Source organism: Castor canadensis, chromosome 8 (genome assembly GCF_047511655.1).
Source record: "Castor canadensis chromosome 8, mCasCan1.hap1v2, whole genome shotgun sequence".
Lineage (NCBI taxonomy): Eukaryota > Metazoa > Chordata > Mammalia > Rodentia > Castoridae > Castor > Castor canadensis.
Window position 1 is genome coordinate 85,337,984 of NC_133393.1, and position 13,126 is coordinate 85,351,109.

Sequence of the window (13,126 nt, forward strand, 5' to 3'; positions counted from 1 at the left end):
GGTGGCCAGAAAGGAGAGAGAGACACCATGGACAGGACAAAACCTCCCAAGAACAAGTCCTCAGTGACCCACTTCTTCCAGCTAAGTTCTATATCCTGAAGTTTCTAGAGCCACCCAAATGTCACCACTAGCTGGAGAACAAGCCCTCAGCACAGCCTGCAAGACTGATACATTATTGGTTCATAAAAGAAATAAAATATTGAGTCATGTTATAATAATGAAAACATTATGGTATGTGAAAGAAGCCAGATACAAAATACCACAAAGACAGAAAGTAAATTATTGCCAAGGGGTGGGGGAGGGGAGAATAGGGTTCCTTTTGGGGTTATAAAAATACTCTGGAGCTTGTGGTGCAAGATGCCCAATTTTGTGAATATCCTAAAAATACTACTGAACTGTATAAAATAATGTATTTGTGGTATGTGAATGAAATTTCAATTTTAGATGGTAAATGTCCTCAAATTCAATTTGAAACATAAAAGTCTAACAGTCAAGACAATCTTGGACAACTTTAGTATACTTGCCAAATTTTAGACTTTAACATGACAGTAATTGAAACAGTGTGCTATTTCAGTATATTAGACTAATTATTGGAATAGAAATCAATTTATATTTATATGATCATCACTTTAGTTCATTTACTACAGGTGAACTAATGTAACTTAAGGGGAAAAGGAGAAGATAAATCAACTGGACTGTGATAGTCAGAATTTTCATCACTGTGACAAAATACCTGCCATAAACAACTTATGGGCGGAGGATTTATTTTGGCTTACAGTTTCAGAGGTTGCACTCCATGGTTGTCTTTCTCCACTGCTGTGGAGCTGTGGTGAGGTAGAACATCATGGTGGCATGGAGAGCAAAAGTGCTTACCTTGTAGCAGCCAAAAAGCATACAGAGAAACAGGAAGGGGCCTGAGACAGGGTATAGCCCCCAAGGCACATCCCAACTGACCTACTTCCTCCAACAGAGAGACAGACAGAAAGGGGCCTGTGACAGGGTATAGCCCCCAAAGAGCACTCCCCCAGTGACCTACTTCCTACCAACTAAATTTTCCAGTACCTCCCAAAATAGCACCTCCTGCTAGTGACCAAGCTTTCAAAACATGAGTCTATGAAGGTCATTTCATATTAATATAATGGCATGAATATTTCAGATGGGAAAAGAGTGAATTTAGAACTATATTTTATGCCATGTAGAAATTTATCTTGAGATGCCATATTCCTATTTGTGCTTGGTGAAACAATGCAGCTTCCAGAAGAAAGCCTAGAGAGTTTATTCATGATTTGGGGCGGGGGCAACATTTTGGAACAGTCTATGAAAAGCACTAATTATAGAAGTAAAAATAATTATTTGGACTTAATTAAAAATTAAAACTAATAATCATCAAAATATATGATAAGAAACATGAATGAACTCCAGACCTAGAATGCATCTGTGCAACACAAAGAAATGAAAATATTCATATCCTTCACAAACCAGATTATCCAGATGGCCAATAAACATAGAGGAAGTCCTCAACATCATTAGAAAAATGGAATTAAACCAAAGTGAATTTCTACTTCACATGCATCTTATTTGCTTAAAAAGCTTTAAAGGGGTGAAAAAGATATTAAATTATTGACAAGAATATACAGCACTGAAACCTCATACATGTTAAGATCATTTTGGAGAACACTTTGCCAGTTTCTTCTAAAAGTAAACCTGTACTTTTCTATGATCTAGAAATTCCACTACAAGTATATATAGAAGAGGGTAAATGAAGATGGTAATGCTGGGTGGCTATGGTTGATGTATTTTCTATATATGTATGAATATGGAACATTGAAACCTGTTGGAATCATTTTAACAAGGGTAGTGGGGAAAAAAGGGAGAACAATGGAGGGGACAAATCAACTTGGGTTCAATATATGTATACATGGAAATGTCACAAAGAAACCCCCTGTATAGCTATCATATACTAATAAAAATGTTTAAAAGTACATATAAAAGAGTGCTCACAACATATTTACCCTTACTAGCCCCAAGCTAAACAATATAATACCAGTAAACAGAAAAATAAATCATAGAATATTCATGAAGTGGACCACAACACAATCAGATATCAAATAAATGGCTCTATTTTTGTACTTTGCAATCCTGTGTTCTAGTAGTGGAAGGTAGGCAAATAGAAATGCTTGCTGTTTTCACTGGAAAGCCCTGGTACGATTCATGTTACTCTGTGCCAGCACTAGATAGAGTGGGGATTATATACCACGGCAAGAATGCAAACATTATTCTTATTCTCACACATTCTTCCTGCCTCTGCACTGAATTACATTTACTGGCTTCAGATCTCATATATTCTTTAAATGGTTTTGTGATGTAGAGGCATGTAGAAGTACAGCTTTCCTCTTTGCCCCCAGAGATGAGAAGGGCTCCTTTGAGGGGCTGAATGACTTACATAGAGAGGTCTGAGTTTATTTATTCCATATTTCCCCTTACAATTCATGAAGCATGAAATTGACATTGATTAAGTGTCTTGTTGAGTCAATATAGACTAGACACCTCATATTGAGAAAAGTGAAATACACAACTTGTAAATTGGCATAACTGAGAGGGGGACTATGCAAACTGTCAAAGTAGGTTTGCTGTTGGTTCAGCAATTGCTGTGCAGTGCTCCACACTGAAAAATAACTAGCATATCTATCCAAGATTCAGGTGCAAAAATGTTCATTTAGTACTGGTTACAATAGATTTGATTTATAATTAACTTGAATAATCGTAAGTTAAATAAAATGTCTATTATTATGTGTATCTTGTAGGCATAAAATGAGTAAGTTGAATATTTCATGTAAGCATTAAGAGATAACCAAATTATACAATTATATGATGAAAACAATCTGGAACATAGATATGGATCACATACATACATGGAAAGTGCCTCTGAGCATATCTCCTAGATAATAAAACAGGAAACTGCTTCATAATTTCTTATATAATAAGATAAAATAAAAATCATAATTTTCTTACTTTTCACTCATTTAACTATCTTGACACTCAACCAAGTTGTACTTACAAACCTACTTCATATACACATGGGGAAACATTGGAGGTGAACTCAATCACTTCTCAGCTTCCATGGTAAATCCCAGAGGGCTCATTCCCTTTGTTATCTGGCCAGTGGGAAAATCTTGACTCTACACAGGGGCCATATTTTCTTCTCTCTGCTTGTTTGAGCTCTCACCAGCACAGCAGGATTTCTTATTCAATAATTCAAGATGATTGCTTCAACCCAGAATTTCTAAAGATGATGTATAATAAAGTCCCCTGTTACTCTAAAAAAGTTCTCTGTTTAGTTAATGACTCCAAAGACAAGCTCCTAGTGTGACTCCAGAGACTGCCTGGCACTGAGTTAGCTGCCTCTTTGGCTCCCTTACTCAATCCAACATCCATTGGCTCTCTAAATAAGGCCGCCTTCCTCTGATTGGATACACTGAGGATCCTTTCTTCAGATAAAGTCAGCAAAAAATTATTAGTCATTAAAGAAATTATGTGGACAATTGAATCTGTGATAGAAATTAAGAAACATAGGTGAAATTGATCAAAGATTAGAATGCTTCAAGATGATTCCCAAGCAGAAATTAGAAAAATGTTCTGAATATTTTTCTAGTGTCTTTTGGAGCCTGGCTAAACATATTTCTTTCCTCTTATTTATCTTCCTAGTTTGAACACTATACATACCCAGAGTTGAACAGTTGTGGTACATTCTCTCTTAATGGAAATCACCTGAGGTAAGATGTGTTAGCTTCTTGACTGTGAACTCTAAGATACAAACAAGGGGATATAATAACGTCTTCTCAAATGTTCTGATGTTTTTGTGTCTTCTAATCAGCTCCTAGAGCTTCTTTTTTCCTTCCTTCCCTCTCTTTACGACTTCTGAAGACATTAATTTTATTTCTAATTCCTCTCATCTTAGTCTTTTTTTTTCTCCTGGAACATTCCTACAATGTTACCACCTCCAGGAAGAACAGCTTATATTGGTTCTCTAAGATGTTCTAGTGGGCTTCTCAGATGTATCTCTCTTCTTCCCTTGAAATATTGATAATTTCAAAAAAATTGAAAGTGAATTTTTAAAATCTGTTCTTTTGTGTAAAATATCCAATTAAAATTTCACAGTATTTTAAGGTGGGTATTGAAATTTAAAGCTTGAATAGCTGGAAAATAGCACATCTGGGATAAGGCTCCCACATATGTGTCTCCAAGGAGCTCTGCTCCACCTCTGCTGCTTCTCTTTGCCCTTTGGCATAGGGCCTGCATTTCATCAGGGTCTGGACATGTTAGGGGAGCTTACCTGAGTGGTTAAGTAAGTGCAGATTTCTACTCTTTACAGAGTAAAATCTCCTCTATGCCCTGAGTTCTCAAAATTTACTTTTTTGGCAATGAAAAAAAGAAATTACAAAGTTTAAATGCCAGATAAGTTGTAGATTAGTTTTGTTTAGTGTAATTTTATGATTTGTCAGTGATTCCTTAAATGTCAATATTACAAAATAGTGTCTTTAAGATATACCTACATGGCAACAAGAAGCATTTTTTTTTTGCAGTACTTGGGGTGACTCAGGGTCTACACCTTGAGTCAATCCACCAGCCTTTTTTTGTGATGGGTTTTTTCAAGATAGAATCTCGAGAACTATTTGCTTGAGCTGGCTTCAAACTGTGATCCTCCTGATCTCTGCCCCCTGAGTAGCTAGGATTACAAGTATGAGCTACTGGCGCCGGGTACAATGAGGCATTTTTGTGGGTCTTGTTTTCCTAAGTGGAAATATTTCCATTCTGTCTTCATATGCATTTATAGGGTCAAAAAGTAAAGTCAAAATGGACTCTACATTTTCATTGATAGACTTCTAATTCATTCAAAATAGAAGTTGAAATTATTGTCAGCACAAAGATGTCAATTGCCAGCAAAGTGCCTTCCATGATTTTCAAGGTTACATAATACAATAAAGAAAAGAGAGTCAATATTTGCTACACACACACACACACACACACACACACACACACACACACCACATTTTGTAAAACTCCACAGTGATCTGTTTGTGGAGCTACTACACAATCATTTATCAAGTTTCTAGTTCAACATTTTCTTTATTCTGTAAGACTATACTTAAAATTAAATCATTTAAAATAGTTACCAATTTAAAGATCATCATAGACCAAACAGTTCAGTAATTTGAGATTTGTTTGACTGTAAGAATATGGCTTTAAAACAGTTTACTAAAGACCCCAGGGCACTATCCCCTTGGCTCTGAGGGCCTCCAGCACCACTGGCTGAGCACTGACCACACAAACAGTGCTACTTGGTTGATGTTGTTGCAAGGAAAATAACTAGTTTGATTTCCATCCATTAGCCTCCACCAACCAGCTGATTTTCTATGAGGTTAACACAATTGTACATATCTGTTGCTTCCATTGTAGGCATTTGAAATGGGATTCCTCAGTTGCTTTCTTTTTTTGGCACTTTACCTAATATGCATTTTAACATACTGGTAAACTCCATTTATTCTTGTTTCTCAAAAAGATTAGAACCCACAACTTTGATTCAACAAAAGCAAAAAGAAAAGCATATAAATAGTTGTTTAAATTGCGTATTCGAATACCTGATGTGTATTTAGAGAGTGTACTGATGAGTATATAGGAATGTATTTTAACCAAGCATTGTGTTTTACATGATGCTAGGGGTTTGTAATCAAGGGAAATATACTGTAACTGTTTTCCATGAATTAATTGTGGTTTGATAAATATCAGTGAGCTTCAATTTGAACTTCCCTAGTGGATAAGTCTATTATTTAAGTAAAACTTAGTCATTAAATTTATGTGTGGACTGGATGCTAATAAAAACCTTTTTAAGTTTGAAATTGTTTTTAAATATAGGAAAGTTGAAAGAGTAGTGCAAATAATGTAACTTTAACTAGATCCATGATTATTAACATTTTACTTACTACATGAATTTTATCATCTTTCTGTACATGTAACTTTGTGTCTATGTATCTATATAATTTGTTTTGTCTAATCATTTGAAAACAAGTGATGACACTATGACATTTAAACAACCATTATTCAAACATTGATCCCTGAATACTCAACATTCATCTCCTATATATAAGAATATTCTCCCATATTACCACAACCCCATTGCTAACCCAAGACCATTAACAATAACACAACAATATCTAATATTGGATCTGTTTTTTTTTTAACAGATAGGGTTTGACACCTTTGGAAAATAAGTAATGATTCTTTGTTCTTTAAGATAGTGTTTCAGTTCTAAAAACACTTATAGCATAATTCTTTTAGCAAAGTGTTTTAGGTAGCCTCACCATGTAGCCCACAATCTTAGGGCAAATATGACAGCTGTAGGAGACTCTGAATGTGAGGTAGTATGCTTTGCCATTTGATACTCTTCCTAACAAGCTGAAACTGGGGACTCTAAAGATAATCTTATTTTTAAATCTGGTTTATAAGTAGCCCTCACACATGTAAAGAAATAACATTCAAATCTTTGTTAATTGTACAATAAATCATTGTAATTTGTATGTAAATCTAGACTAATTTTGATGTATTCTAATTTATGTGTAATATTTATTTCCAGAGTTTTAAAAATAAATCTTTATAAAACAAAACAAAGCAAACACCTACCTTAATCAACCCCAGAGTATATGGGGTATGTAATTGGGCAAAAAGGCAGACTTAGAGAAAATTTAGGACACATTTAGAAAATGGGTTCAATTTATCTTTGGAGCCTCTCACTTTATTATTTTCCCTCTGATGCCAATCATCTCTCACACATTTAGGGATTTCAAGCTAATAGTGTTTAAAAGCCTATGTTTTGGTCATATAGTTTGGCTTGTCTTCCAACAGCAGCCTCTCTGTTTCTTTTTCTTTCTTCTCATGTTTTCTATTATCACAAAGAACCTCCTGTAGGCTAGTTATTATGCACAGTGATCTTTGATTTGTCACCCCCATATACCAGTGTTTACCTCTAAAAATAAGTTTTTCACATAAGGTTCTCATAGTTGTTTATTTTAAAATTTGAACTATAGACTGATAAATTCAGTAACAGTGATAATTAAAGCATCATCCACACACAGTCTAAATGGAAGCTTTCATTTATTTTAAAAATTTTTGTCTGCGAATCTCTAAGTATATCAAGGAAGAGATATGCAGAATCATGTGACTACTGTTAACTTTCACTGCAATGGCCATCTCCGTGCAGGGTTTTGCTTTGATCTAAGGTTAGGATTCTCCTGTGTCAATAATAGCTCAATTTTATTTTCTTCTATCCATGTTTCTCTTCTCTTATCAACAGTAAATCTGATGTGCGATACTAGAATTCTTCTTCAGTTTGAATCCCCAGTGATTGATACAGGCATCACTTTTTTGTTTGTTTTTTGTTTTGGGACATAATAAATGTTATCTCTGGCTATTTGAATTGCATCAATGAAACTTAGTTTTTAAAAGAAAAATTAACTTGGGTTTCTCTCTATAGTTCATAGGATCTCTGGAGCTAGTCTGTTGGATTATGCTTGGAAGGAGCCAAAAGAAGGGCATTTTTGGCAAGTGTTGCCTCTCGAGTCACACAGCACTGGTTTGATTCCTGGCCCTATGAACCTTTGCCTGGGTTCTCTTCCACATTGCTTTGCTCTGTGGGTGATGGGACAATCTTAACATGAGCACTGGGAGCACCCATGTCTAAGAGTGAAAGAGAAAAAATTCAAGCAATTATCTCCTCTATCCTGTTCCCCAAATAATGAAATAAATACCCAGGTATTGTCTATGACTGATAATTTTACATAGTTAATGTTCAATATCATAATACTAAATTTTAACATGACTTACCCTTTAAACCATTTTTCTCAATGTTGGTTATACAAGCTAAGAAGTTTTATAACTAAGTGGATTAGAAAGCAGTTTAGTAACCTAGTGTATACTAACTGAGAATTTAGGTAATGGGTTTTGTTCCTCACCAGGATAGGGTGACTCCGTTCAATTAGTCAACAATAGAAGGATCTGTCAGTCTTCATGGATGAAGTAGCTGAACTAGTATTAAATTAGAACAGAAAGAAGGCATGATATTGAACACAGTTATCTTGAGACTTAGGTGAAATTTAGAGTATCAGGTTAGTATGAGAAAATAAACACACTTATAAACTGTAAGAAGATAGTTCAGGTAACCATGAACCTTGTATAATGACTTACATGAAAGTGGTGACTGCATATAGTACTGAATATGTGGAACTTAGGATGGGAATGTTTCTGATCAGATGTTGTTCTTATGACCCACTGTAGGCATATATTTGCCCATAAAAGTCCATGTAGTGTCCCTGGATATCAAAGTTCATTATTATTACATATATATATTTTAATTAAATGTAATATGTTGCCAATAAATAAAATGTGTATATTTAGAACAAGAAAAATCCATAACAATTTAATTCCACAATCTCCAATTCCCTTATGTCTCATAGTTTTCTTGTCTCCTACTGAATTCTTGTGCTTCATTGTGGTCACTATTCCTATGACTGTATGCTTAACATTATTACTCTCCATGCTTTTATTATTTCCTATGGACATCTGGGTATGCTCACACACATGCACAACCAATGACCTCACTTAAATTTATTGAAAAGTGGGAGCAATGAAATAGGAAGTCTCTTACCTTCTATCTGGTCCAACACTTGGCTTTCTTTTCAATGTAAGGTTAGATAGTGTCCCTGCTCCTACCTAAACCTTCTTTATTTAGATTCAGTTCTTTCTCTATTTTCATAGTAATTCATTCTTCTCTCCCATTAGAAACTGTCCTCAAATGAATTATTCTCAACCGCATAAAAATTCTCTAGCTAAAAATATAAGATTAAATAGTTAATTTAGAGAGTATTAATGATATGCTGATGACCAGGAAGTTATCATTTAAGTGACTGAACATGGATTTGGGCTTAGTAATGAGAAGACCTTTATGGAGAAAAAGATCTATCTAGGTCTGGGATAACTAAGGGGCATTAAAGGTCTTTTGATGGATCTTGTTTCTTGTATTTCAGAGAGAACCCTTCTACATATGGCAATGAAAAACTACAGTGCCATCAGTGAGTTTACTCTCCTTGGACTTTCTGCTGACCCCTGCATTCAGGCTATGCTCTTTGTGTTGTTCCTTCTGATTTACCTCCTCACTCTGATGGGGAATTTCTTGATGCTGCTGGTGATCACAACTGATTCTCAACTCCACACACCCATGTACTTCTTCTTGAGACAACTCTCCTTCCTAGACCTGTGCCACTCATCTGTCACAGCTCCAAAGATGCTGGAGAATCTACTTTCTGAAAGGAAAACCATCTTTGTAGAGAGCTGTTTGGCTCAGGCCTTCTTTGTATTTGCCACTGGCGGCACTGAGGCCTGTCTGCTGGCTGTGATGGCCTATGATCGTTATGTTGCCATCAGCTCCCCTCTGCTCTATGGCCAGGTGATGAGTAACCAGCTCTGTGTTGGGCTGGTGTGGGTCTCGTGGGTCCTGGCCTTTGTTGATGCTCTCATCAATATCCTCCTGGCAGTCAGTTTAGACTTCTGTGAGAACCAGACTATACCCCACTTTAGCTGTGAGCTGTCTTCTCTCTTCCCTCTGTCTTGCTCTGATACCTCTATCAACTTCACATTACTGCTTTGCTCCTCTGCCTTGCATTTCTTTGGAACGCTTGTTATGATTGTTTCTTCTTATGCCTGCATTGTCTCCACCATCCTGAGGGTCAGCTCCATGACAGGCAGAAGCAAGGCCTTCTCCACCTGCTTGTCCCACCTCACAACTGTGATCTTGTTCTATGGCTCAGGTTTCATCAGCTACCTCTTACCAGATTCAGGTTCCCCTCTGGAAATGGCCTTTTCTCTGCAATACAGTATGATCACTCCCATGCTGAATCCCCTCATCTACAGCCTGAAGAACAAGGAGGTGAAAGCAGCTATGGGAAGAATGGTCAGAAAATATTTTCATCTGCTTATATAACAGATACAAAATCATGATGATCAGACTCTGAGCTGTTTTGCTACATTATCAGATAATGGAATTTGAGTGTTCTTGATTGTGTTGGGAGATTCCACTGGAACCATGATAGCTTTTCCTTTTTTGGAAATGCTAGTGAAGAAGACGGAAAACTCAGGATGATCAGTCTTAATCAGTGAAGGAGAAATAAATCAGTTAACTTTCTTTTCCAGGTAATCATTTATAAAAATATTGAATTATTTTTCATATCTATGTGAACATTTATTGCTATTGGCTGATAATTACTCCTTCACACTGTTTCTAATGGTTATACACTAAATCATAGGATAACTGATTCTCTCATATTCATATGGCAATCAAGGGGGGGTGATTTTTGTAGTCCAGGATAAGTTCACTGTTCCATCCCTCTCTCTTGACAATGTATTGTCACAAGGAGTGAAATCAAGACTTGAATGAGGTTATTCAGAATATTCTGTAGGAAATTCAAATATTAACCAGAAATAAAAAAGAAAGCAATTGTTTGGAACAGAGTCAATCAGACTGTAGTGCCTAAAAAAACTACGAACTCTTGGCAATTGTCCTTCACTGCATCATCTTTTATAAGAAAAAAAATAATTATAGCAAATTTGTTGCATTTCTTTACTTGTGCCAATAAGTATACTAGTTCCTGTGGCAGAAAGATGCTACCTTCGAATCTATGGAAACTGTCAATATGCTATGTTACGTGGCAAATGTAACATAGGTTTATTATTTGTTACTGAGCTAGTCTGTGGACTTGAATGAAAACAAGGAACAATAGTGGCTCAGGGAGTCTTGGTACATCATGCCAAAGTGAGTGTGACCTGGACAGGAGAGATGGGCCTGGAAAGGGAGAGCATCTAATGTGGATCCACTGAGCAGTTTAACTAGCAGGGAGCCAGGCAGTGAAGGAAACAATGATCAATATCTGTACCATCTCAGACGAGGAGTGAGTGTGATAACCTGAAATAAAGCATCAAGTTCATGGCAGGCAAAGTTCTTGGTCTTTGGGAGGTGCTTCCTAACTGCATGTGTTTGCTGCCAGAGACTGAGAGAATGCCCAGGTCCTGAGAACCATGTGATTTCCCCAGATTCTTCCCTCCCAAAGGGTGGTGAATTCCTGGGTGGAGCTGCAAGCACTTATAATGGCCTTGGGTAGCTGTATTCCAGATGCATGTGTTTGATGCAAGATGAGATTGAGTGTTCAGAGCCTAGAACTCATGAATCGCATAAACACCCTCTTGGCTTATTACTTCCCACAGGTTGGTGATCTGCTGGGCAGTGTCTGAAAGCACTGACCTGGCCACTAGAGTATCTGAATCCCTCAGTTCTCCTCCAAGAGGCAGAACTCAGTGCTCTGCTTGCTCCCTACACTTCTCTGATGCATTTTGGGAGCACACTGAGGGGATGCTTGCTACCCTTAAAAGCACAAACTGGGGAGGTGGGTAGAGCAAGTGGGAACCTGCCCATCCCACAACCTAGAAAGCTCCTTGCAGTCAGCAGTGGCTTCTGCTACCCAAAGAAGGGAAGCTTCTAAAGTGAAAGCAGCTCAGAATAGACAACTGATCCTTGACACCCCTCCCCTCAGCATGCATATAGCAACAACCTCTACATAATGAGCAACAAGAGACTTCAGCCAGTTTTCTTCTATCTGTGTGGTGCCTGGAGTCAGGCCCTGAGTTGTGGGTGAATGTTTGGATACTGAGGTATACCCACAGTCCAATGGAAAGAATTGCAACTCGATGGTTCCACTACACATTCTGGCATGAAAATTGAGGATATTTAACTGAAAAACTACAGGTTATTAAACTACCAATTAAACAATCAATGACATGGCCTCATATGAACAAATCCTCCTATAGAAAAATAAGACATATGAAAAAAGAAGGCAATATGAGTCTTACAAAAGTAAAGCTCCACAATTTTATAGTAATGATAATGAAGTGGATGATAGCAAAAGAATTATAAAAGAGTGATTTTAAGAATGATCAATGAAATTAAAGAGGACACAAATTAATGCCTACATGAATTCCAACAGAGTACAAACAATAAAGAAGACAATGCAGAGTATGAAACAGGAATTTCCTGAATATACAGAAATCCTAAAAAAAGTAAATTGAAATTGTGGAAATGGAAAGCTCAGTCAGTAAAATAAAAAACTCACTTGAAAGCCTCATTAATATACTGGATCATGTTGAAGACCTTGATAAGGTCTTAAAGACAAAGTAGATGATCTAGGACATTCAGATAATGAAAAAAATAAGAAAGTACAAATAGATCATGAGTGACCTCCAGGACACCATTAAAAGATCAAAGTTCCAAATAATGAGCATAGAAAAATGAGAAGAGATGTAAGCTAAGAATAATAGAATATTAATAATAGATTATTGCTCCAATCTTGAGAAAGTTAGTTATTAGGCACAGTAGGCTTTTAGGCTTTTAGGACAACAAAAGGACAAGACCAAAAAGAACCTCTCCATGGCATATTTTAGTTAAAACATTAAGAATACAGAGCATGGAAAGCTGCAAAAGAGAAGCATTAAGCCACATAAATCCATGAGAATGATAGCAGATTTCTCAACAGAAACTCTAAAAGTCAGGAAAGCAGGAATGATGCATTTAAAGCTGTAAAGGAAAATAACTGCCAGTCTACATTACTGTATCCAGCAAAACTCTCCTTTATAGTTGAAGGATAAATAAGTACCTACCATGTTTTAAAAAAAAACAACTAAAAGAATTCATGGACACTAAGATAGCACTACAGAAGATACTTAAAGTAATATTATACAGAGAAGAGAAAGATAAACACAACCAAGAAAATATGGGGAAGAATAAATCTCATTTGACAGATAGATAAGCAAATGACAGGAATTACTACATACCTTTCAATAATAACTTTGAATGTTACTGGTCTCAGTTATCTAAGCAAAAGACCCAGACTGGTGGTTTAGATTAAAAAGCAAAACCAAAACATCTGTCACCTTTAGGAAATCACACCTTACTAACAAAGAAAACACAGGCTTAAAATGAAAAGATAGGAATAGATATACCAAGAAAATGGAGCTCACAATCAAGCAGATT

General features: G+C 36.4%; 1 protein-coding gene across 1 annotated transcript; it reads left to right on the forward strand.

Moving 5' to 3' along the window:
- Positions 1-9,094: 9,094 nt before the first annotated feature.
- On the forward strand, positions 9,095-10,030 carry LOC109703168 (olfactory receptor 8S1-like). Its single transcript, XM_020188346.2, has one exon. The coding sequence runs from the start codon at positions 9,095-9,097 to the stop codon at positions 10,028-10,030; it is 936 nt and encodes a 311-aa protein (XP_020043935.2).
- Positions 10,031-13,126: the final 3,096 nt, after the last annotated feature.

Excerpts from the sequence above, each read along its gene's own strand:
- LOC109703168 (XM_020188346.2), top strand. The coding sequence starts at position 9,095 with ATGGCAATGAAAAACTACAGTGCCATCAGTGAGTTTACTCTCCTTGGA.